Below are 26,868 nucleotides of genomic sequence, written 5' to 3' on the forward strand. Positions count from 1 at the left end.
TCATGTGGTATCATGGCCGATTGTTTGTGTGTGGTTTGTGTGTGCACGTCAAACCTCGATTATTTATAGCATATACCGGGTAATTGTGTTGAAATAGTGAGAGTGAACGACACATTGGACGTGATGACTATGGCTGATTAATATCCAAGGTCTATGATGGGTGAACCTAACATGGTGGAGACTACGAAATGTCAGACTAATCAATCGACGGCAGCGGAGCATTGGAGAATGAAACACAATATGGCTGCATCATTGAGTCCCCAAGAAGAGCAGGTGAGAAAATTCCTTAAAATATGCCTTTCTACTTCAGCTTTGAGGGGACACAAACAATTTTGGTCGCAGGGCTTATCGCGGTTTTTGGTGTCGCGAAGCGTGAACTTCGCGGTACTTCCTGTGTGTGTGTGTGTGCGTGCGTGCGTGTACGTACAAGTGGTTCACCGGAAACGAAAACAAGTTTCCATAAATTCTTCAAGTGTAGTAGGTCTGCATAGCATATCGTTATTGAAGTGAGATATGAAGCAGCACGGAAAATAGTGTGTTTCTAATCACACTAATCGTCCACCACAAAAATCGCCGAACTATGTTTGGGAGTGTCACTGTTCTTACCGTATTCACAATAATTTTGCTTTAGAGACTTACCTTACCCTCGAAAACATTGCGAAACATACAGTACCTGGCTGTGCTCCCGCGATATATGTACTACGCATGCCATTTGACATGATCAACATTGAAATACAATGCGATACAGTGTGTACACACAATGCAAGAATGTGAGAAGAAAGTAGCCGAAGCCCAATTGTATCGCGTAATATTTGAATTTTTAACCTAAACCTCGCCGCACTAGCACAGTGCAGCAGTATACTGCAGTATATGTGCATATATGTAACATTGAAGTTTCTTTGTTTGAGTATCACACACTGACATATCTGTGAACTTTGTTGTCACCTATTGCAGCTTGTAAAGGAATTCATGGCTAGAGTGAACGACCAACGCCTCAGTCGCAATGCCGGACCTCTTTCGTGGAATACTGCCGTGAAATTCATGATGGCACGTAAATTCGACACTCATCGTGCCGTTGCGCTCTATGAATCACACGAGGTATGCTTACAGAACAAATCACAAGTGGTATGTTTATCGTGTTGTGTGAAGTGTGCTCATGTGAGCCTTGTGTTCTATGAGCAGCTGGCAAGGAATTGTGCATGCTAATTGCTCTTCCAGAATGTTAGTTGCAGCAGTTCTTCCATTTCAAACATATTTTATCTTCATAACTTGCTAGATGGTCCGTCACAGAGAAGGACTGGCAACATTTGATCCGACAAAGGACCCCTTGAAGTGTGAGCTTGAGACGGGGAAGTTTACTGTTCTGGTGAGTCACTGGCATATACTTCCAATAAAATCCCCTGTGTCCTTCATTTTTTTGAACTGCTAAATGTTGAGTTCCACAAGAGCATTAGATGAGCAATCTTAGTCCAAGGTGTTGTGTTATAGTGATGGAGTGCACTATTTTCACGTTTCATCTGTTTGGCTGCAGTTCCAAAGCACAGAGGAGCATCCAGATGCGAACACAGCAGAATCAGACTTTCACACATAATTTTTTTATATATATCGAGGGGCAAGTCTGTATCATTGTCTGCAAATTTTTGTTTCATTAACCTTGGGGAGCCTTGTAATGCTGAGCATCCAGCATCAGTTGATTTCGTACCAATTATCTTAAAGTAGCACAGAAGTCAGTTTTAGCACCCTTTCTATAAAACTGTTAAGCAGGCCAGTTAGATGCACCATAAGAAGTAATTCACCCCACAGAGTCGTAATTATTGCAGAAATTGAATTTAAAGTACGCCGCAAAAAGCGACTGTGTGCAGTGGTGGTGGAGAGCAGTACCTGCCTGTGACCTTGCGCGGACGCTACAGAGTCCGTGCTCACTGATTGGCTCTGAGAAATGTTGTCTACTACTCAGCTATCGTCTGCTACTCGACAGTTTGGGGCTCTGAAAAAGCTCAGTCATGATTCGGCTGCTCCTTCTATCCCCAATTCTCCGAGGGGACTGGCAAAGCTGGTTTACGTGGACAAAGGGACAGGGTGCTGACCTCCATTGACCAGCGAACCAGAACGCATGGACTGTCATGTCTGCAGACGCATCATGCTTCTCCTCCTCATTACAACTGTAGTGGCGAATTAAGGGTGAATGTGCGGAGCTATGTTTCTGCGAGTTTTTTTCTGGGAATCGAATTGCACACATCAAAACCTTTCGTGCTGTTCGGTAAATTGGCACACACGCTTTCATCAGACGTCTTAATCTGGAAATTTTTCAGATGGCCCTCTGTACTCCTTTAAAGGAGTACAAAGGGCCATCTGAAAAATTTTCCCAATGCAATGATGTTATTCATTTATACTACAGCAAATCAGGTATTGAAACTTTCCATTCATCATCTTAAAATAAAGTTGTTGTTTTCATCAGGTATTGTTAGAGTGAACCAGGTTTTTCTGAGGTAACTAAAGCCATCACCTGTACCTGTAGTAACAGAGAGACATTTGGTGTAGAAAACAGGGCCCATAACGAAGTAGGATTTTCACGATGTGACCTGTTGGGAAGTGTTCCATACACTTTTGCATTCTCCATGAGCATGGGGTTAATGCTCATGCCACACGTGCATGAAAAACTGCACAGGGAAGGATAACAGATGTATTTTGGTTACCGTTTCTATTTTCGTTACTGCTATAATTTCGTTTCTGTTACTGTTTCCGGTAATGGAATGGTTGTTCCAGAGCTGCGAGAGGACAGCCCTTCTGGCTCTGTCAGCACCCTGTGTTGCCCAAGTGCCTTCGGTATCACGCGTACACACTACACAAGTAATTTTACGTCGTTGGGATGCGCACATTTTGCAAGATAAAAAAAAAAATGTAGGAACATGTCTTCAGTCACTTGGAGTCAAGCAACTCAAGATGGGCGTAACCTTCATTCAATGTCACATTCATAAGCAGATGCTCTCAGTAGGAAACAATACTGTCATGGCCACGGTGAAATTAAAAAAGTAACTAAATAGTAGGCTGTCATCCTCGTGCTATGGTGGAGTATAGCCATGTGTTGATGTCGTGGAGTATGAAGACTGGGATTAGGTAAGCGACGGATACACCATCGAGATCCAGTATTGTGCTTTCCTGCCACGCTTTCGTGTATATTTGAGCATTACAGGGAATGCTCAAATGTGAGTCATCAAAATAAAAACACACAAAAAAATGAAAAGTCACTCAAATGTCATCGCACAACAGGAATAGTCATTACCCGAATTTAATACTGGACGATAAAATCATTTCTGTTTCTGTTTCCGGTAATGGAGGACCGTGGTTTTCGTTATCATTTCCATCTCCTATTTCGGTAATAGTATACCATTTCTGTTTCCGTTACCATTACCGTTACCCTTCCCTGAAACTGCATTCCCATCTACTATGTTTCAGATCCCGAATACTGTTACGTAGTTAGGAAGCTTGTGTCACACGTTCCTTTTTAATGACATTAAACACCATGAAGATGATGTGGCTCACTAACAAAAGTAAAAAAAAAAAGTGATCAAATTTTTAAAGAATGAGAGGTAATTTACAGGTTGTAAATGCATTTGATATTTAAAAATGCAATGATACATTATGTTGATTTTCAAGTGGATCTTTTTTAGTATGTTGTAATACAAGGTGCTTTCGATAAGAGATCGAAATTGAACAAGGAAAACTATTGCAGCAATTGCGTTAATTCAGTTGTGTTAGTTTTGAGGTAGCCCTTCTGGCAGTAGTAGGCTTCCTTGTACGCAATTTTCGTCATCCAGCAGCCCCAAGTTTTCAGTTTTGGCTGCAAAAGTAACAGCAAATCACTAAGCAGGATGTAACAGGGTGTATACGATGAGTGAACATGGAGAGTACGGTATTATACGGTAACGTTGCACCTGAAACGGAGACTGTACATCTGAACACATCTGTACACCTGAAACTGAGACTGTGTATCTGTAACACGCAGTGTTACTGCGAACCACTGCTGCGTTGGCAACAACAGCAATAAAAGTACATTTGTGTTGTTTCAGAATCGTAAGGATGTGCTTGCTTTTAACCCATGGTAATCTGCTCAAAATGCACTTCCCTGAACCAGTTCGAACCAATGTCTTGCGCTGCTGTGGGGTCGAACACAGACCCCGGCACGAGTGTAAACACCAGCTCCTCTAGCTTGAACGTCATTGAGCTCCACTAACAGTTGTACCAGAAATTGTAACTTGCACACATCGTGGTTGTTTCAGCCTGCAAGAGATAGCACGGGAGCAGCAATCACCATGTTCACTGCAAATAAGCATTGGCCACTTGAAAGTTCACACCAAGTCACACTTCAAGGTGTTGTCTACCAGCTTGATGTCGCTCTCGAAAGGTAAGTTGTCTTTTGGTGATATTATTCCTCACATAATGAATGTGCCCTTGCTGTGGGGCTACATTTTTATGTTAAAAAAATGCCAGTTAATGATGTTAAAGGAACACTGAAGTGCAAAAACTCCTTTTTTGCGGAATGAAAGATGCCGTGCTACCTTGAAACCAACACAGTTGGAACGAGATTCATCAGTTGTGCCGTTTGTGATTGATGAGCAAAAGAAATCACAATTGGGTTTCTTCAGATTGGATTGGATTGCCTCACAAAGCCTCGGATTGGTCTCCTGAGACGATTTCCTGTAATGATTGGACCAATCATTTTGAGGAGACCAATGAGAGATTGCTCAGCGTAAATTACTGTTTTTTTGTTTGTTTGTTTTTTTTTGTTTTTTTTTTCTTCATCATCATAAATCACAAAACATGCAATGGATGAATCCTGTTCCTTTTGTCCTGGTGTCAAGGAACGGATAGCACCTTTCATTCTGCAAGGAGAGGTCTTTGGACTTCAGTGCCCCTTAAATTATGTGTGTAAATTTAGTTGCTTCTCTGCATACGAGAAACTGGAACCTTGCTATGGTGAACTTACTGCGACGGGAACTAATTAGCAGTATAGAAAATTTATTTTAAAAATTCAATTTGAACTAAGTAAAACTCTCTGGAATTTTTGCGTGTAAATACGACCCTAATTATTCACCATACTGTACCTGGACTTTTCTAACAACAGATCAGGGCTAGCACCAAACAAAGTGAGAATATGTAACTTTATATTGCTGTATAAACAACATTGGCTGATGAATTCATTAAGCTGTACAAAAACTGGTTGGTGATGAAGAAACAAAAACATTTTGTTTGTAAATCAGCTGCTTCATGCTCGATGCTGTCATGTCGTCTCAGTGCGAATGAACTTCTTTGTTGTTTGTGCACTACTTTTGTTTTCTCATCCTTCTTGTGGTTTTACCATTCTTAGTTGCAACGTATATTAGTACATCAGCCACAGTTCGACGTTCTAGGTGTGCACTCAGGTTCGGTTTCACCAACGCCAATTAACATTTCAACCGAGATCAACGGCCCCTTAACTTGAATTTAACACTTAATTCTGCTTCACTAAAGCGATTTATTGTCACTGAAACATTCATCATGTCACCAACAGACGTTTGTAAAGAAGTATTTAGTGTTGCCTTCAAGGTATAGCAACCCTCGATCTCGGTTCAGAGTTAACCAGCGTTGGTGAAACCGGGCCTCAGAGGTGTAAGGATTTTTGTACTTTAGATGTGTCCTTTAAAGCAACAGCTCAGACCCAAACCAAAGCTAAAGAAATGCAGTCATATGCTTTCTTGTAATCCTCACAGTTAGTGCACAAAATATTTAAATCAAATTTGTGTGCTTACGTGTAACTTGCAGTCGAATACATCTCTTGTCTCAAAATCAGTTTGCAGCTTCAGATTATCCGTCTCCAATGAGGTTTCCTTTAATTGTGCACTCGTGTCATCTAACGGTTGCAGTGTCACACAGCAATTGCAAGGAAAAAATTCCATTTGTTACTTGGAATTCCACTAACGTTGAGTACTTCAAATTTATATGTGGACTTAACTGTCTTCAGCCTCGAAAGTCAAAGGTGTGGTATCGTCTTCATATACAACATGACTGGCTCCAAGTACCAGAATTTTGACTATGAGCTGAGCCAGAAAATACTGAGCCTCCTCAAGGTAAGTGAACCAAGTGCTTATCTGTTTGAGAGAAATTTTACATCCCTGTGGTTGTGTTTCTTCTTCAGGGTGCCTATCCTGCGAGGCTGAAGAAAGTGCTGATTGTCAGTGCTCCTTTATGGTTCAAGGCTCCGTTCAAGATTCTGCGACTTTTTGTCAGAGAAAAGTTACGCGATAGGGTAGGTGTGGCTGCGTAATTTTGTTCCTCTTGAGAGCGTAAGGTGCTGACAATGACATTTCAACCCGAAACAGAGAGTTTAGGTGTATGACGTGGGTGATCGTGCAGTACATGATAGCAGGATGGCTGTGAGGTTTCCCTAGTCTCGCTGTTGTGTTTCAATTTTCACTAAAGTGGGTTTGATGAAATACATACAAGGAAACTGATCCAAAGTTGAATTTGAATATTTGAAATATTTCAAATTTTCAAATTTCGAATATTTCAATAAATTTCAAATTTATTCAAAATAGGTTGCGAATAGCATTCGAATAGCATCAGATATTTGATTCGTATTCCAAATTTTGAATATTTGCACAGCTCTACTAAATTTGAAATATTTCAACTGATCCAAAGTTTAATTTGAATATTTGAAATATTTCAAATTTAGTAGAGCTGTGCGAATATTCAAAATTTGGAATACGAATCAAATATCTGGTGCTATTCGCAACCTATTTTCAGTATTCAAAATTTTCGAATATTTTTTTAAATAGCACTGAAGCGGGGTATCGTTATCGCCATCCTGCAAGTGGGGGCTTCGCCTCATTGCATCCAAGAGTTAGGTGAACCCCACTTCATGTTACTGCCATTGTTTTTTTTTTTTTTTTCTCTGTTCTGCAAGTCGGATTCACATCATCACACTCGAGTGTTAGGTGAAGCCCACTTTACACTGTTTGCAGTATTCTGTCACTAAAGTCTACAACTTCTGTGACCTCGTCGTCAACACTGTACTCTGGGCACTGAATGTTCCAGTAAATGTGCTCCCAACTTTCAGAGTTATGCTCAGTAACAGATGGAAATATGTGCAGTTTCAAAAAAAAAAAGTACAGGAAATTCATGATGTAAACATAGAAATGTGGAGATGCACACAAAGCAGGCTGCATGGATCATGTTGAATAACTCACAATGCAGTTCATCCCACTGATGCAGTCTACCATACACAACACAGACGGACCCTTCTGTCACGATACACTTAGGGAGTGACTCTTTCGGGTTAAACCCGATTACGCCCAGTTATTCCCCCCTGAACTAAATCCGACCAATTCGGGTTAAACACGATTTCTCCCCGGATTCCAGTCACTATGAAATCCTCAAGTGATATTTCCACTGAAGACGAACAAGGTCGTTACGCGTAACACATGTAAGAATGGGTCACTTACGTTTCCCGAAATACAGCCATGTGTGTCAGCACTGTCTGTGCCTTCGGGGATTAGCGCTGGTAGGTCAGCAAACAAAAAAAGATTAGGGAAGGACTTAATAGACAAGGGGAGAAACAATAACACCCGAAGGCACAATTATTAGCGCCCGATTTCTCCCCGAATTATAGATTTAAAAATAGCGCCCGATTTCTACCCTCTGAATCTGAGAAAGGCATTTAACCCAAAAAAGTCACTCCCTAGTTATGCTGGGTGAAAAGGCTCACAAGTTTGGAGCAGAACCTCATTGAATGAGCACAACACTACAAAATATTTCACCATGAGGTATTGAGAATTATATTTGAATTGGGTCTTTTCTGATTATTCAAATTCAATTCGGCTTCTGAAGTACTTTATTTGGATTCGATTCGCAATCGAAATTTTGCAATTCGTACAGCTCTAAAAATTAGCCTTGTCCTTCATATTTGAAGTTTATGGATGCATTAAACCTGGGTCTTAATTCGGTCAAAATTTGGAGTGGTGCTCAGGGCAGCACCCCTGATCAGAAATCGGGAGCGTCTAGGTTCGAGTCCTGGCGTCAGCACCTTTTCTTGAGTTATATTTAAATTTCATTGTTTCTCGAGAGTCAGCGGCTTATGTGTTTGTGCTGTCCATGTTTGTAGCCCGCCTCAGCTAATCCTCGTTGGTTACGTCTTGATGATATTTTCATGTTACAGAAACTTGTCACACATTCAGGACATGTCCTTTCAAAATTAGGGGCATATATTTTGTGCTTTAAAGTGCCAAGAGCTTTAAGGGGGTTTTAAGGGCTTTAAAGTGCTAAGGGCTTTAAGGAGGTTTTAAGGGCTCTAAAGTGCTCAGGGCTTTAAGGAGGTTTTAAGGGCTTTAAACTGCTCAGGGTTCACCAAACGTCTTGCACGGTCATCCGCTTAATATCACACCAGCTGCACACAGTGGGTCCTTGATTTATCACTTGAAGGCCCCACACCCTAGTCCTTTTGGCAGCCGATCAGGCGTATTGCTACAAAAGAGAATTTCCACAGCCGGTGTTTCATGTTTTTACCAAACTTGGGCAACAGGTAGCTTCTCTTCTCAAATGCCAGAATATGCAGTTCTGGTTATGCACTTAGTTTCATAGTTTTGTAGATGATAGCTAAACTGCAATATCGTCAAAAAGGCTACATAGTTACATCTTTTTCTGCTTGATGGTCATGCATCTGCATTTGTGTCCAAATTCGTCCCGTGGCAAAGTCGTGGGTCTGCACCTGCAAAGGAGGGAGGCATGATTTCTACCTTGTAGCACTTGCAAATTTTCAGCTATGCAATGATGCACGTACAGTTGCAACTGTGAGCAGTGAACAGTCACAAAGAGAACTGCAATTAACAGCATTCTTGAGATCTGCAGTGACAACAGCAGTGGTCCATAAGTAGGGCCTGACTTTTTCAGGTTGTATATTTTTTAACAAAATCTGAAGGGGTATATATCGGGTTATATTTTGCTTCAAGAATTTGGGTGTAATTGGGTTGAACTGAACCTGATTCAACCCAATTCTGGTTGAATTGGATCGGATCAGACATAAATCTTTGGTGTACTCGGCATAATACACATGACACACCAGTAGACACAGAGTATCAACATTTAGTTCATGCATCTAAGAGTGGTATGTGTTTCATGGTATGTGTTTTGACAATTTGTATCAGGGACATCATTTTGACATTTGTAGGCATTTACAACACAGTTTCCAAAGTTATGTGTTAGTTGTAATAACTTTATATATATATATAAAATAAATAAATAAATATATAAAATAAATATCGGGCATAATTGGGTATAGCCCTAAAAAGTCAGGCCCTAACCATAAAGTTCGTCCATAAGAGCTCTCCTCCCAGTGGGGCTTTACTGTACGCCACGACTCCGTTGTCCAGTTGAGAGTTGGCATGCCCAATACCGTCTGGTTGATGTAGAATGTTTTGTACACTGTTGTACGCTTGCTTTGTTCTTCCTTTCTCCTATAAGTGCGTTCATAATTTTTCCCGTGAGCTGTTCTAAATTGTCTCAAGCTGTTTCGTGACATCGCTGCAGAGGGACAACACTACAAGCGCGGCAGAGGAATGGAAACTAAAGTAAGGGGAAAACAATACAATTTTCTGGGCTTTTCTTACGATAAAACCTGAAGCTGCAGGGCAGCAAAAAGCCAACACCGTTATCTTTGGCTTAGTGCCCCTCACACAATGCACAAGATTATTATGCGATCCACACTCAAAATAAATGGAAGGAACTCAATCCTGCTCACATTTTGTGCCTCACTGCATCTGCTTTGTCCTTCCCTCTCTCTTTCACTCTTCAATTGACCTCTTTAGCGGACAGGAAGGACCCCACTTGATAAGGTAGCGGATTTTCAGCACATCATCGCCTTGCGAACCTTTTTCTTTCCTTTTTATGCCACATCTCTTTTTGAAGTTTCCTGGTGGGACGATGTGTTTCTTCGACCTAGCTTTGTAGCATGTGGTTCTGTTGAAATGCCCGTGACAGTTGCATGTAAGCATGGGGGTTTTCATATTGCATGCTGATTTGCTGTCGTGCACTTAGTTGTAGGCAGTTGGTACTTGTCAAGTGTGTAATATGTGAATATACAGAGATCCACTGTAAGTATAGTTTGTGACCATCGGAAAGATACTGCAAACTTTTCCTTGCTTTTCTTTTTTTCTTTTTTTAAAGTGTGCCAGCATGATATGAACTTTTCTGAATTTGTAGTGCAGTGACCCCCTATTTTCCTTTCCTTTATTTTCATTATTCCTTCACTACATACAACCCTGTGACATTTGAACTGAAGCATCTCAAAACAATCTTAATGAGTGACAGCCTTTTGTGCAGCAGGGTCTGCACTTCATTGGTGCAGCAGTTCACCCACTCATGGAAGTTCTTTTGAGGGTCTTCATTCATTGTAGTTTTTTCTTGTTTCAATATCTCCTTCACCTGGACCGAGCTACACTTCTGACTAACCCAGATTCTTCTCCCTTTTTTTTTTTCGAATTCAGGTGATAACAGTAGGACTCGACCAGATAGGGCTACATATTCCGTACAGTGCTCTTCCCAGGGAGCTTGGGGGGAACTTGTCCCTCAACCACAAAGCATGGCTGCTCCACTGTCTCAAGTCCGTGACCAATAGGTATGAAATGAATTCTTATTACTGTGCATTGCTGTGTGCAGCCTACAGTCTAGTATGTGATCTAGTAGCCAAGTTGCATATGAAGGAGTTACATGTCGACTGGCAGCAAGCCTTTTGCTGTCGTGATGTTAGTGGGCCGAAGTCTCATGTAACTTTGAACATGGAATCTGGCTTCAATGAGATTAAAGTGACTGTGAAAGGATATTTGACGAGCCCACGATCATTTTCAATTTGTACCTCTGTACTAAAGCATTCATCCCGTGAAATATGAACTTGAAAATGGTTCAAATAGTGAAAATATTCGATATTAACCACTTCTGTGAACGGAGGCTGCTACGACCCGTCTACGAGGCGAACTGCCAGTGACGTCAATCACGGCGGACGTTACTGATTCGCGGACATCCTTTTGCGAGCAAATTGCAAAAAACTTCGCCATGAAATATGTTTTAATTTGACCGCACGCATGCACCGCGCTTCTCCGCACCACGACCTACTAGATTATAACGACCATGTCATAATCGGCAACCCTTACGAGGAGCCCGTCCGCACGATCCGCCAGGAGGTGCTACTCATCGGCCCGCGAGATCTACATTGTGATTGGGCAATGGAAATTTGAATTTTGAACGTGCAGAAACGGACGCATGATTACCGTAGCAGACGACAGCAACAGCTCCTATGAAAACGCGTAGAATAATGATGATAATCAACTTTAGAAAGAAGCATCTCTCGTGGGACATCCACCGCTTGTGCAAAAATAAGCTGAAGTACAAAGTATTGCAGAAATTGAGTAAGCAATAGCCGTTCTTATGAGTAGCGCCACCGCTAGCTTCTAAATGCGGCGCTGGGAAGGGGTGCCTATGACATGGTCGTTATAATCTAGTATGTCGTGCTCCGCATGCGTCATGTTGGGAATGGCCTTCGTATTAATGCACTAATAAATATATCGGGCGCGTCGGATCTGGGTGACTACAGTCCGAGTTGTTTCCTGCAGAAATACATTGGTTCCAATGTATGAGGCGTTTGATTGTGCCAACAGTTAACAGTGCCAAAACCCTCAATGACGATGACACAAATCGCGGGATGCACACAGGTTTTACCAAGTTGAACCCTAAAGCCCAAGGAACTACATAGAAACACGGATTTTGACATCGCCTTGTTATCTGTTCTGTTGTGACCTAAAGCACAAGGGTGTAAACGTAAACCAGGTTCCCCAACGTGCACTGATGCACAGTGCAGTCAGCGTGAAACAGACAGAGGAAAAAATAGTGCTTCTTGAGCAACATATGCCATTCAAATGTATGAAATAAGATTTTGATCCATTGTTTTTTTGTTTTTTTTGTTTTTTTGTTTTTTTCTTACGTGGCAATAACTTTCCAATGAAACTGCAGGCATATCACTCTCACCCTGTAAAGTTTACAGCGAATCAAACCCCAATCTTGCATCTTTCCAGTGAGATCAATATTTGTAACAGTTGCAGTATTTAAGGGGGAATCACTTCTTCGGAAGACAATGGAGAAAGTTTGTTCGCACAGCTCTCAGAAACGGCGTAAAATATTGTGAAAAAAGAAGTACTGGCGTGTTCTCCTTGTGTTATCCTTGTCAATGACACATTTTGTAGAATTCCAGGACTATCCGTTGATTTGTACTGAGGCCGAATTCGCAGATATTTTAGTGTGCGACACTCTATTGAGATGACAGCGCATGTTCGAGACGCAGCTAACTTTAATTTATTAAAAATCAACGGCTCAGCCTTGTCCTCTAAAAAATACCTCATTGACTAGAGAAAAGCTAAGAGAACACACCAGTACCAATGTTATGATGATTGTGTAGAGCGTTCACGTGTCTTGGGTGAACGAAAATCGCCCATAGACTTCTGAAGAAGTGATTCCCCCTTAATCCGCGAGTGCAATAGCAAATCCACTGCACATAGTACGAAAGAACTGATGTTCTGAGGCTGGAACAACAAAGGGCAAATACATACAAAGCCTCAAAACATCAGTTCTTTCATGTTCAACAGTTGCCGCCTGCGTCGATCCCGTCGTATGAATGTGTGTATGAGTGAGTAAAAATGTAAGAGTGAAAGGAGGATGAGTGAGAGAGAGTGGCTGGTTTGTCCCTTCAGATGACGCACCCTGGAAGTCGCTGAGGAGGCGTGTTAGCTTAGCTCAATTGGTAAAGCCCTGGACCAGTAATCCAGAAGATGTGGGTTCGAGTCCTACAGCTGGCTAACCTTTTCAGTGACCTTCACCTTTCACAGTATGAAGATACATTCCCCTGAAAAGGTTGGCCGCTTCAATGCCGCCTAGGTACAGAAGGTCTGCTTATTGCTTCCTCTCCCTCCTTTGCTACATGGACATATAAAGCCAGAATTTGTCTGCTACTGCAATTTGCCGTTCTGCGAATTCAAGAACTCACGATGATGGCAGCTAACTTGGAACCTTTAGACCTGAATATTTAGACAAAAGATGCGACACGCTTTCCAGAAAATCAGTCTTGAGAAAGATATGGAACTGTTTTGCACTTTATTTTAAAGTTTTCCCATTTTGTACGTGGGGACGTTCAGTCACTACTCGCAGACGAGGGCAGTTCGTCTCCATGGCTACGATCACCGAAAGCACGTTCGTGATTGGCTACCGTCATTGAAAACACGATCCTGATTGGCTGTCTCTTATCTGTTATGTCACGTCGACGAGCAAGCAGACTTTCTCTATCTAGGTGGTGTTGGCTGTATCCAGTATCTGACTGTATGCAGCAGAAAGCACTCAGAACTGAGTACGACAAAATTTTTCGAAATGTGTACAGTTTTGTGAATAAAATGCTTGCTTTCCCTACAGGTTTGAGGCCTCAGAAGACCATGCAGTCTTGACACCATCACCTGAACATGTGGTGTACTCGCACACAGTCGCGAGCGATGAGGCAGAAACGACTGAGAACGAGGAGGACGTCTCAGTAGCAACCGTGGCGCTGGAAGAGGTGCGGAGTTCAGTTTACGAGAAGCAGAATGGCGAGGAACGGGAAAAAGAGGTTGAGGTGACAAAGGACAGCAAAGTGAACGTTACTCCGTCTCGTAACCTAATAAATGGTGAGGCATCGACTGTTGTAGAAGGTGCATCTTCTACACCCACAGAAGAGGAGGAGGAAAAGTGTCTCTCTTCAGCGTCTTCCATTCCGTCATGGGATGACGAGCGTGAGTCTCAGACAGGCGTCTCGCTGCAAGAGTTCATTACAACTCTCCAAGTGAAGGGTCGCAAGGGATTGTACCAGGAGTATGCAGCGCTTAAGTCTAAGGAACCAGAAGGAACATTTGAAACAGCAAGGTACGCAGTTGTTCTTTTGACGTGTGTCTCCCGCAGCATCACAATGAGACTGTCGTTGCATTTGCTGACCAAGAGCGAGGGAGGCTCCGCCTCCTGGATGCCGGCCAATAGGAGGGCGCAGAGGGCAGGCACTTCCCAAGCCTCTGCTCTCGCCTAAGAGATGGCGCAGCATTACCGTTGTTTCGCGTGTCGCAAGGCTTCTGCTATGGTGCACTAATCTAACCAACGGCTGGACGAGGCTTAGACAGGAGTGTAGCTACCGTTATTTCGCATGCCGCAGGGCTTCTGTCATGGCACACCTATCTAACCAACAGCTTCGCTGTCCGTCGGTATGGGAATGACGCCAAGCGGGAGTCCTGCGTACGCCGGTTAACGGATGGCGAAGCCGCGCATTAGATTGGTGTGCCATGGCAGAAGCCTTGCGGCAGGCAAAACAGTGGCAGCTGCTGGTTAACGGACAGCAAAGCAGTTGCTTAGATTGGTGCGACATGGCAGAAGCCTTGCGGCACGCGAAACAATGGTAACGCTGCGCCATCTCTTAGGCGAGAGCAGAGGCTTGGGAAGTGCTTGGGTACCCAGGCTCTAAAGCACCCGTCTCTCCACACTAATGGGATCTTCGACTGGTCAAAACGGAGGGCTCTGACAACAGCTATTGCAGTTGTTTCCGAGCGTGTGCCACGAGCTCGGAGCATTGGTACCGCCAGTCGAAGATACCATGAGTGTGACGTCTGGATCCTTGCACCTTATCTCGGCACATTGATGTTTATAATGTTCAATGCCACATGGGGATTGATCTTGCATTGACAGTATTACCTGGGCTATAGTTTTATGCAGTCCTGGAAGGATGAACAGCAGCAGTTCAGTTCAGTTTTGTTTATGTACATTAGTGTACTCTGCTGTGGATAAGTGCACCTATGATATTCTTACTTTGTGCACAGGTTAAAGCCAAATCAATGCAAGAACCGGTACACAGATGTCTTGTGCTACGATCACAGTCGTGTGGTGCTCTTATTAAGGGATGAAGACCCCTGCTCAGACTATATCAATGCCAACTTTGTAGATGGCTATCGACAGAAGAATGCCTTTATATCTACACAAGGTATGGAATGCATGGAGTAAAATGCCTGCAGTAACGCTCCGTTTGCAGGGAAAGGTAACAGAAACGGAAACGGATATCGCACGGTTAGAATACCTGAAACAGAAACGGAAACGACAATAATTTACGGTAATAATTCGGGTACCGCAGGACCCGAATTATTGAAATTCTTCGCCATATCATTAGGGCCTGACTTTTTCGGGTTTTATTTTTGGCCAAATTCGGGGGGTAAATATCGGGTGATGTTTTTCATTTGAAAATTCGGGTGTATTCGGGTTAAATCCCGTTATGGCATATTCTGTTGTCAGGAATTCGGGTGCATTCGGGTGATTTTTTTTTGTTTAACAAAAATTTGTCTTAACATGGAACTAATGTTTAGCAATGTTATCAAACTTTATTTGAATGCACGCTTATGAGTGTGCCACGCGACCCAGATGTTTTCGGGTAGATTCGGGTTAAACCCGAATTTTACAGATTTCGTTCGGGGGGTAAATATCGGGCGGATACGGGTTTAACCCTAAAAAGTCAGGCCCTACATATCATGTAGACAAGTTTATGAAATAAACCTCAATGAAGCAAACTAAAATTCACTGAAGAACTAAAACTAAAATGAACTATCATACTGGAGCATATAAGTAAGTAGTATACAGTAAATAGAAGAAGCATAGTTCTTATACGCTTATGGTGACCTGGAAGTTGCAGGTGTGAGGAACATTCCTGGAAACCATGTTCATATTAGCTGTTCACAGAAATAACGTACCTATACATGTATTTTGAATAAATGTTGTCTCTTGTATGCATGTATCCCTGGAATCCTCAAAATAGACCTCGGAACATTGAGGGATTAAGTTTTGTCACTGCCTCAATGGTCTTTTTTTTTTAAGGAAAGGAATGAAAAGAAAGAAGGAAAAGAAAAAGCTGGAGGTGAGGCGGTACCGAAACGGAATTGTCACGGAGAGGAAAGCAACAATGGTGGTAACGGAAATGAAAACGATTCCGTTACCTTTCCCTGTCCGTTTGTTTACACTGTGCTGCAGTGTATTCCCACTGCAGTTACCTTATGGGAGACAGAGACGTGAGACTTGTGAGGAAGACAGAAAGAAACAAAAACGAGAACCGAGCACCTTTTTGTTTTTCATATTATTAATATTTACAACAAAATTTGTAGGGCTATTCCTAATATGTATGTGTCTTGCGGTATTCAGGACATACTGTGATGCCACTGTACATGAAGCAACTTGTGAATAGGGTTCTTCGTTTTTCGGGTTAAACCTGATCTTTCACGATAGTTCCCCCCCCGAACTAGTTTCCAAGAATTTGGGTAAAACCCGATATCTACCTGAAATCCCTGCGGTCCTTCAACTTGTCATTCTAGGCAAACCGTCAGAAAAGTGAATCACACTAGCAGCAGAGAGAGCTATTTGTGACAGCCTATTTGTCCTCTTTATAAAACCCCCTCCTGCAGGAGTCAAAGACAAGCTTTTGTGGAGCTCGGGCAAGTGTTTGAATACCGCGGTCATTCATTGCCCCAGTCCCGAGCGGAAATATAAATATTCCTGTTTCTCGTCCCAGTGTCACAGCAGTGGCTTGTTTCATATGCCTTTTGTTTCACTAGATTTCTTCCCGAATTCTTGTGTGTAAATAGCACCCGAATTTGAAAAATCAAATCCCGAAAACGAAGAACCCAACTTGTGAATAACTGAACTGTCTCTGAGCAGTAACTGAAATGTAGAGTTAATGACACCATTAAGCTGATGCAACACGCAATGCATTCTTTACCAGGACCACTGCCGAAGACATACAGCGACTTCTGGCGTATGATATGGGAGCAGCAGTGCGTCACGGTCGTCATGACGACCCGCACTATTGAAAGGGGGCGAGGGAAGTGTGGCCAGTATTGGCCTCGTGAGGACGGTGGCACGGATGAGCTGGACGGGTTTCGAGTGACAAACGTTGGTGTTGAGCAAAAGGCGGATCACATTGCTACAGAGTTACTGCTCGTGCACAAAGAGGTACTGTGACGATCTCTGATAAAATTGGCGTGATTATTAATGGCCGACTAATTACGCGCAGAGTGGAGAATCTCGGCAAGTGAGCCACCTGCAGTTCACGAGCTGGCCAGACTATGGTGTCCCAGACTCTGCGGTCGCTATGCTGACATTCCGTGCAGCTGTGCGAGAGAGGCAGGCGCAGGCTGTCACAAGGATGGGCTCCGAGTGGCAAGGACATCCTCTGGGACCCCCTATCGTCGTCCATTGCAGTGCTGGCATTGGCAGGACAGGTACAGTCACCCCCCCACTGAACGAAATCCTTTTTGTCAGGAGCCTAATTTTGGAGAGGAGCCCTTTTTATGGTATATTTATGTTACAGCATATTCTTAGGCACCCGTGTTTTCAGGTCTTGTGATTTTTGAAAATTGTGGGGTAAAAAGAATTGGGTATTTGTTTCGGGAGTCGTAAAACGAGGGTAAAATCGGGCGACATTGGGTGGGAAATAAAATTGGGTGAAAAGGGTTAAAAATTGGGCTGTTTCGTGTGGCACTAAAATCGATAAAATAAATCGATAAAAATCGGTTTACAGCCTCTGCACCAGTTAATCCAACCGATATATGTGAACTCCGGAGCTGAACCAGAACCAAACATTTATGGCTGAACATGAACCCGAAACAAACCGAAAAATGTTTCGGTTCGACGCTCTGCTTTTCAGACCATTGGTAATGGATTACTTGTTTGCTATAAATGCGGGTGCAGTGCAATCCCGTTAGTTTGAACTCGAATTGGGCCAAAGATTTGTTTGGATACAGTGGAGTTTGTACTAAAGGGAGCTGCTCTAAATGAGCGCTCGATGCGTGGCTGTGCATACTAGCTGAATCGGAGACGCTTCATGGCTCGCTGGGCCCTTTCACACATTCACGGTCACACGATGCCCATTCATATTCCAAAATATTTATTTACAAGCAATCATCACAACATCTCAGGGTAGAAAATAATCTGTTATACACAGTTGCATTTCTTCCTTCGGCCGTGACTCAGTCACCGTCATCTGTGATGTTAAGCCCAACCGAATCGCGAACCCCCAGAAACGTCTTTTTGTTGGCTGTGTTGTGAACAGGAAAGGTCTTGATCCGCTTAAAGCATGTACCTGAGATGCCAGCAGAGCGCGGTCAAGCGCTTCAGGGCCAACGCATAGTCGGGTATGGATGAGCAATGTCGTTGAAATAAACCGTTGTGCACATTCATGTGTTCGAATTACCATGCATTTTTCCCCAATGAAATACACACGAGGTTGACAGTACCGAGACGTCAGTTTGAATTATCTGGGAATTAAGAGATTTCAAATTAACAGGCTTGCATTGTACCAACCATCATTACCTCTGAGTGGCTTCGCACATGCATGAAGTGTAACTGTTAAAGGTGTTCCTTAAAGGAGTACAGAGGGCCATCCAAAAAAATTTCAGATTAAGACATCTGATGAAAGTGTGTGTGTCAGTATACCGAGTAGCACGAAAGGTTTTGATGTGTGCAATTTGTTTCCCAGAAAAAAACTCACATAAACACAGCTCCGCGCCTTCACCCTTAACTCGCCACTCCAGCTATAACGAGGATGAGGAGGTATGATGGCACGTCACCGATGACGGCATAAGGAGACTCGTTCTGGTTTGCCGGTCAGTGGGGGTCAGCGCCTTGTCTCTTTGCTGCCGTAAACCTGTTTTGCCAGTTTTCCCAGAGAATTGGGGATAGAAGGAGCGGCCGAAGCATTACCGAGCAAGGAGAAAAGCTTTATCAGAACCCCGAACAGCCGAGTAGCAGACGACAGTGGAGTAGTAGACAACATTTCTCTAGGCCAATCAGCGAGCGTTCTCCTTATAGCGTCAGCGCGAGGTTCCAGGCAGATCACAGGCTGGTACTGCTCTTCACCACCGTTGCGCACGGTCGCTTTTTGCGGCGTATTTTAAATTCAATTTCTGCGATAATTATGGATAATTATGACCCTGTAGTGTAAATTACTTCGCATGGTGCATTTTACTGGCCTACTTAACAGTTTTATAGGAAGAAAACTGGGTGTTTAAAATGACTTCTGTGCTACTTTAAAGTAAATGTAAGCTTGATGGTAGCAATGGTAACACATGTCTGTGGCAATCGAAAGGTTTCCTGGACAGATGTTCATGCTTTTGTCTCTGGTGGTTGCATGTCAATTCGGAGGTCATAGCAAAAAGTGATATTTAAAGCTGTTTAACTGCTTCCTTCACTGTGGAGAGAGGGGGAATGGGCTGGGCACAACTGCATGCTTGATGCAACCGGTGTCATGGCAGTCATGTAACATTGTTGTAGCACGATTATGCATTGGCGCCAGTAAGGGGTGTGTGTGCTACATCATTTTGTCTGCACAGACATACCTTCAGAGTTGAGACGAAGTACGAAAAGGTTTCAAACTGGAGAATGTCCCCTAGATCACGAGTTTCCTGTTGTCAGATATGGAAACAAGCTCTATATTTTGGGTATGACTTTTGAAGGTTACACCCGATTACGCCCGATATTTACTCCCTGATTCAAATCAGCAAAAACAGGATTTAACTCGATATTTCCCTCGAAAACTGCAGGACCAGTGGGAACCGAAGTCATCACCACTAACACAAGACTTTGCAAACTGTGTTGTAAATGCATAAACATGTTCATACGAACTGCCAAAACAGAAACCCTGTTGCCTCTTAGATGCATGATCTCAGTCTACTGGTGAATCATGTGTATTTTGAGCCTGAAGTTTTAGGGTTTTACCCGATCTTTCTCCGAATTTGCACCTCGAATTGAAGGTTGCCTTTTTAGGGCGAATCCCAATTTTTACCCGGCAAATTGCCCTCACTGGGGTGTCTGTAGGAGTGCACTAACTTATTTCTTTGGCAGCAAATGCAGTTACATCATAGCTCATACCAAACCACTGCAGTTAGTTTGAATAACTGAGCCCGATTTCTGCCCAAATTCAGCATACTGGAAGTTTTTTTCTCCCGAATTTGCATTAATTTAGAGCACATGATTATTCACCCGATTTTTACTCCCCGAATTTAGAAAAAGATTTTTCCCGAAAAGTTCAGGCTCTGTGTATATTATGCCGAGTAAACCCAACATTTACACCTGATTCACTCTGATTCAACCAGAATTGTGTGGAGTCAGATTCAGTTCAACCTGATTACACCCGAATTATTGAAGCAAAATATATCCCGATATTTACCAGCCAATGTTGCTGAAAAATATAACCGGAAAAAGTCAGGCCCTATTTATATTTTATGGGAAGCTTTTGGGGTAGGGGTATTCCACAGGGCGACAGCACCAACATGAAATAATCTGCAGGGTGACATGTATGTTGCTGTTGTTGCGAGCTGATTTCTCTACCTTAGAAAGAGAACATTCCCTTTATGATGAAACACTCCATTCATCATCATCATCATCAAAATAAAGTTGCCGTTTGTTCCATCCCTGCTTCTAGCTGTCAGAGACCCGCGGAAATGTTCTTCAGTGTCCTCTTTTATTTTCAGGAACGTTCATCACATTAGACATATGCATCAACCGCCTGGAAGTAACGGGACGCGTTGACGTCCATGGAACTGTGGAACGCATTCGGGCACAAAGGGCATTCAGCATACAAATGCCCGACCAGTATGTCTTCTGCCACCTGGCACTGTTGGAGTTTGCCCTTCTCCATGGGCTTCTCAAAGATGTCGACTTAGAGGGCTTCGAAGACGACGACCGTCCGGAGTCCGATTCTGAGTGAAAGGAGGTACCCAGATGAATCGCAGTGCTTTGTTTGTATCGGCGATATACTTGCGCAGCAAGTACTGTGCCAAGGGGCGGGACGTTTCAAGACGGTGGCTGCGGTTGCAGAACTCAAGTGTTCCAAAGAAAAAGGGGGTCTGCACGTATGTAACTGTGGCAGGTGGTATCAGTAGAGATGAAAGCACATCATAAGGTATAGGCTCTTATGGTGTGACAGCTCAACCATGCAGCTTACTGTGGATGCCAGCGACAAACACCCATCTGACAAGAAGCATGGGTAAGGCCCTTCTTTTTCTGCTGCGACAAATCCTGAATTCCGCGGCAAGGAACTATGGTTTCTGCATTTTTCCGTGGTAAAAGGCAGATTGCCCTAGTTCAGACAGAAAATACTCTCTGGTAGCTCTTAGCGTGGAGGAACGCAGTTACAACTCCAAAAACTGTTGTGACTTAGCATAACAAGATACATTGTACTTTCTTCTGAAAGGGAGTGACGTTTGTCACTGACTGTCAAGTTGTGCTTGCTAAGTGACCTCTCTGCATGTACAGAGTTTACTGTCACACAGAGGTACTTGACAGCTATAGACACCAAAGCAGGGGTCAGCGTTTGCATTCCACTCCAGAATCCCAATGTGTTAGAGGGGTGTTCCAGCACGCAGATGGGGCCATACCACGGCTTTTTCCGGCTGCCACATCTACGCTGTAACGCAAGCCGACCCGGTGCGAGCAAAGTCCGTTCATCTCGCGCATAAACTGATTTAAGCACGCGGTTTCTGCAAAATTCTGCGCAAAACCTCATATTCCGCGGCAGACACACAATTCCGCGAATTTTTGCAGAATCGCGGAATCGCAGAAAAGGAAGGGCCTTAAGCATGGGGAAAGTCATGTGTAGTGCTGTGTATCTCAACCTCATTCATTTTTCCTTTTATAATGGAATCATAGACTTCAAAATTTCAAATTTTGCTCTTACAATACCACACATTTGTTGTCCGGCATTTGTCTGACCATGCATCTCGAAGGGTCGTGATGGTCATACAGTTTGTGTGCACAGTGTTGCCGTGCAGCTGACAGCAATTGAGCAGCATGAAATCTTGGACATTTAGGGTTTTTTTTTCTTATTCTTTTTTTGCTAGAGCATCAAGCCCTTGGGAATCATACTGATTAACCCCTGTTCAGTGGGCGTAAGCTTGACTTTGCGTCTTCAGTTCAGGATGCAACATAAATACATGATGTGCTACCACAGCAAGACCTCATTGCCGCTTTGTTTGGTATGGTACAGATCCCTGCTGTTGAAGGCACTAAAAATTAGAGTGGGTCTGTAGTTATGTCGTCAGTCTTACATTAATTGATGAATGCAAGCAAATTTGTTTTGCTTAACAATGTTGTGATCTTGCTTGCTAAAAACATTTTTCAAATCCTACCTCTCAAATCTGGGATTTTACAGATAGGTGCTGTAAGCAGTTTCTGTTGTGATACAAGGTTTGTACACATTCTGTTGAGAATTGTCCTGATAAACAGTCAGGCACGTTTCAATATGATCTGCTGTTGACTTCGTAGTGACTTCGCATTGGCTTGCTTCATCTGTAATAATAATCCAAAGTCAATGTCATACATAATTATTTATTCAGTATTCCAAGTTGAATCACAGTGTTACTCATGAAATTGGTGGACCCCATTGATCGGTGTGAACCACATTTTCCAAAGTGTCTGGAATGCCAGAGGTCCCATGATGTCCTCTGCCATGTACGAGGCCCTAAATGTCATAAAAAATCTCAAACAAGAAAAATTAACATTTGATTGCCAAGGCCTTAAAAAGTGGTCCCTGGTGCTAGTGAATCTCGCTACCGAAGAATACCCACATGGAAGAGATTTTTGTAGTAGTATTGTCTTCAATGTATTTGAACCATTTTGAAATGTACTACTGAGATGCTATACAGTGAAGACTGTGCATAGTCAACCCAATAATAGTGAAATACCGGATACACTGCCTTCTTCGATAGGAAAAGCCACACTTCCATTGAACTTGATTTATTTGTACACTTTATTTCTACACTTACAGTGAACACCCTGCAGTTAGTGTGTAATTGTCGCAGGCAAGGCGCTTGAACTCGTGAAATTATGTTAAGGTATGAGAACCTAAACTGAGTAAACTAGGTAAATATAAAGGAGCTTCACCTATGCATAGCAGACAACCAACACACACACACACACACACACACACAAAAATTGATTTGTAAGGCATGCTTTGCCTGGCACATCGTCTTTCTTTGTGCTTTAGGTCGAGCTGATGTATGTACAGAACCGCAGTGCAAACAAATTGATTGCTGACATCTCTGACACGTAATTTTGAGCAGCAAAATGTTCTTTAGCAGGGTGTTATGTTCACGTTTATCAACCTCTTTCTTTCTCTTCTCTTTTGTAGCATCAGGTGGTTGATTAAGGACAGTCTACACTGTATTAAGTTGACGTGATGATCTTCCCCGAAAGAGGCACTTTGCTTCCCCTGTCGTTGTAGATGAACAGTGCTACAATTCAGTTATCTCGCTGTCAAGCTGGAGATTATCATATTGTACTAGGTGTTTTATTTTTGTTATATTGCTCGATACCCTTTGTATCGTACTTCTTTTCATGTGCTTAAGGCCGGAATTTGGGGAAATGGACAAAGAGGAGGAAATTGCACCTGCATTTCATAGCTTATATCTAGGAACGGAGAAAGGTGCAGTACATCATTGCAACAGGAGTGGATCTCTGACGTTATATTTGCAGACATGGATAACTGTTCAACAAACATTGCAACAGGAGTGGATCAGCTGTTATACTGCAGATGGTTTTGCTCTTGAAACCAAAACAACATACCCAATGGTGAAAGATGAAAGTGTTTGAGGCTTTGTTTGTGTCTGTCCCTTCTATGTTGTTCCAGCCTCAGAACATCAGTTTATCTCATACCCAATGGCTTCAGCTTTGCTTCTTTTATTGTTACTGTTTATTAGTTCCTTCGATTCCATTCCATCGGCGAGTGACAAAGGCAAAAAAAAAGTAACTAAATCTACTCAAAGTGCATAAAATCTGCAATGAGTGAACAGCTGAGCAGGAAGCTGCCATCATGAAAGACTCATGAAAGTACTTTGGTGGGTACCTTCCATAAGTCTGAAAGCTTCATATGCAAAGTTTACCCACTGCAATGTACATTGTTGTATGCATAACAAAAAAGGGGTTTGCTGGGGTCATCTGTAGGGTCATCCCACATCAGTTTGTTAAGACGTGCTTGGCTTTTTTTGCTTCTAGATGCTGGCAGCATGCTAGAGGCGAGTATGATCATAGGACGATGAATGCTGTTTCTGATTAGTGACATATCCATTGCCATATCCACGTTGCTTTTATTTTAAGAATGCCTTACTATAGCAGTCATATTCTCAAGTTTTTGTATCCTCTGAAAATGGTCATTGTCTAGTCTATCCAATCTAAGTACGTCGTGTGTTGCTGGCATGTAGATACATGTAACATCAATTGAGCATTAAGTAAGTGTACATAGCAAGTGTTGCCAATCTATGCGATCCATATTGTGCCACCATAGCTGTGCCATTGGCCATTGCATCCTGAATACATGTCATTAGGTTGTCCCTTTTTTTTTTATGTGGTTGCACATAATTTGGGTGCGTATACTTTCATTTTTTCAGTGAGCTTTCTCTTTTACTCATACATGTATATTTATACCTGAGGCTTTGTTCTAGCTTTGTAAAATAACATGTAAGGTTAGAGTGTCAAACTTCCTTTGTGCCATCAACAGCAGTCATGAAATTAAGCACAAGCATGGCGTCATTCTTTCCGTATGTGTTCTTTTGCAACTGGAGGAAATTTTGACCCACCTTGTGTGCATAAACCCTGGGCCTGGTAATTCCAGCTGTATTCCATGCTCTTGCCAACATATTCATGTGATTACAATGTACATATAATTCAGGTTCACACTGCAGATGTTCTACGCTGGTGAACAATCACAACTGGCAGTATCAATGCACATAAAGGTGTCTGCAGAACATGCATACTTTTCATAGGAAAGTCATTACCTAACCAGCTGGAAAATGTGTGTGTGTATGTGTGTGTTTGTACATTGTCGGTTGGTGGGAACGTGCTAAACTTGCCATGTGCAGACAGCATGTCCAATCTCAAACATCACCTGATGTGGTGTCTTCATTCCTCTTCTTGCATTCCTCTAACGATATGTGTATGTACAGGAATTATAATACAGACCCATGAAGCATCCGTTCTCCTATGCCTACCACTTGCTGCACTGAAACCACGATGACCTCACTATCATATTGATGTACTACCTGTGTAACCGCATTGTGTATCAGAGTTAGGGTGCCAGACATTTTACAGTTGTGTGTACTTCAAAAATGCCCTGTATAGTAAGAAGTATACAGAACAAGCATAAGTGAGTCAAACCGCGTTCCAAACAGTCGTTTGCCAAAAGTGATACCAGTGATTTAAAAAATTATACCAGTACAAACTTTGCATGCTGCAGCATAGCATTTCTGTTCTGCAATGCTGTTTTCCCTGTTACTTGCACTTCCATCTTGATCAGCATCAAGAATTGCTTTGGAATTTGGCCAGGCCTATTGCTGTACCTGGATGGCATTTGTGAAGTTTTACTTGCCAGTTTTAATTATAGCCAAATTACAAGGGCTGTGTGAATATTCAAAATATTTGGACTGAATAACACAATTGGATATTTGATATTTGGTTGAGATACTATATGTTGACTGATATTTCTAAGGTATTACTAATGTATTAGAGTCCTCGAACTCTCAAGGCTTGTACACCACATAGTTGCAGTTTGGAGGAGATAAATTTCCTGGATTTTCCATTTCTGTGTGTGTCGCATTGAGACAAATGGAACCTAGTGTGATAAAATCTGCAACTCCCACAGCAAGTCCGTTGGCTCGCCCTACTGACCAGTGCTTGCATATCGTATGCCATTTCTTTGGGGTTGTACAACAAGAAATGACATCAGCATTTGTTCTAGGAGCCTTAATAGTACAACATATTGCACCGCATCAAACAACACATTATCAGTGGTGACAAAGCACATCCATCCGAGCGTTAGTCACAGCTACTGGAACTTGTTTATTAACATTTTCCTTGCTTTCTTGTGTCAGTGCTTCACGAAGCCTCAGGGAAAGTCCATGAAGTGATAACATCATGCAGCGTAACATCATGTATACGAAAACCTGAAAGAATATCTTGCAAGTCAAAAGGAATAACTGATTTATTGTACAACAGGAAGCTACTGATAAGGGTGAATACAATAAAGAGATAATAGATTTAGATTACTAGCAAATCTAAAAAACTAAGACAGGCTTTAGGTCGCATAGTGCCACACAGGATATTTTCACTAACTAGTTTTGTGTGCAGCATATGAAGCATATTTGACATCTTATGATAGTTAAAAAAAATTGTTCATTGCATTTTAAACAAAATTACTCCTCAATCCAGTCAAAGATTTTGATATCTGCACAGCCCCAGCAGCATGAATTTCAAAAACTCTGCCCAAACAGTCAACACTATCTCCGATTTGCCACACTCCACATGATGCCCGCTTTGAGCTGGATTCAAAGTGTGCTTTTAGGATAGCTATATTTCTACTTAAATCGCAACCATGGCAAGTTTGGTACTGTACATGTGCTACATACAATTGTAGTAGGCATAGCTAATGTAGAATGCGTGCTCTTCATGCATCATAACTATAATTATAATCTCTGACATTGTCCTAGTCATGTGTACAACTTGGTCGCCTGTACCGAGCTGTATCTCTTAATGTAACAAATCGTCAATTTGTAACTACTGTATGCTTACATAAATATTGTGTATTAAATCTTTCTTGTTTCCTGCCTCACTTTGCATGCGTTTACAGGTGGTGTTTTCACCATACATGGTCGAAGCAGCAGTAGTTTTTGTGGCACCAGAGTCCAAGTTGACATGACATTTTTGAAACACGAAGGAAATCTTGGCATTTTGTTTTTCATAGAAGTCAAGCGTTTCCAA

General features: G+C 42.5%; 1 protein-coding gene across 1 annotated transcript; it reads left to right on the forward strand.

The window, feature by feature from the left end:
- Positions 1-21: 21 nt before the first annotated feature.
- On the forward strand, positions 22-26,714 carry LOC135388725 (tyrosine-protein phosphatase non-receptor type 9-like). The gene is made up of 12 exons (XM_064618470.1): positions 22-273; positions 955-1,098; positions 1,277-1,366; positions 4,281-4,405; positions 6,002-6,107; positions 6,176-6,286; positions 10,518-10,648; positions 13,483-13,965; positions 14,904-15,064; positions 16,844-17,073; positions 17,135-17,342; positions 20,592-26,714. The coding sequence occupies exons 1-12, from the start codon at positions 154-156 to the stop codon at positions 20,825-20,827; spliced, it is 2,145 nt and encodes a 714-aa protein (XP_064474540.1). The 5' UTR covers positions 22-153; the 3' UTR covers positions 20,828-26,714.
- Positions 26,715-26,868: the final 154 nt, after the last annotated feature.

This window comes from Ornithodoros turicata, chromosome 3 (assembly GCF_037126465.1).
Source record: "Ornithodoros turicata isolate Travis chromosome 3, ASM3712646v1, whole genome shotgun sequence".
NCBI lineage: Eukaryota > Metazoa > Arthropoda > Arachnida > Ixodida > Argasidae > Ornithodoros > Ornithodoros turicata.

Excerpts from the sequence above, each read along its gene's own strand:
- LOC135388725 (XM_064618470.1), top strand. The coding sequence starts at position 154 with ATGATGGGTGAACCTAACATGGTGGAGACTACGAAATGTCAGACTAAT. Across the intron at positions 1,099-1,276 it reads CGCTCTATGAATCACACGAG|ATGGTCCGTCACAGAGAAGG; the intron begins GTATGCTTACAG and ends ATAACTTGCTAG. Across the intron at positions 17,074-17,134 it reads TACTGCTCGTGCACAAAGAG|AGTGGAGAATCTCGGCAAGT; the intron begins GTACTGTGACGA and ends AATTACGCGCAG.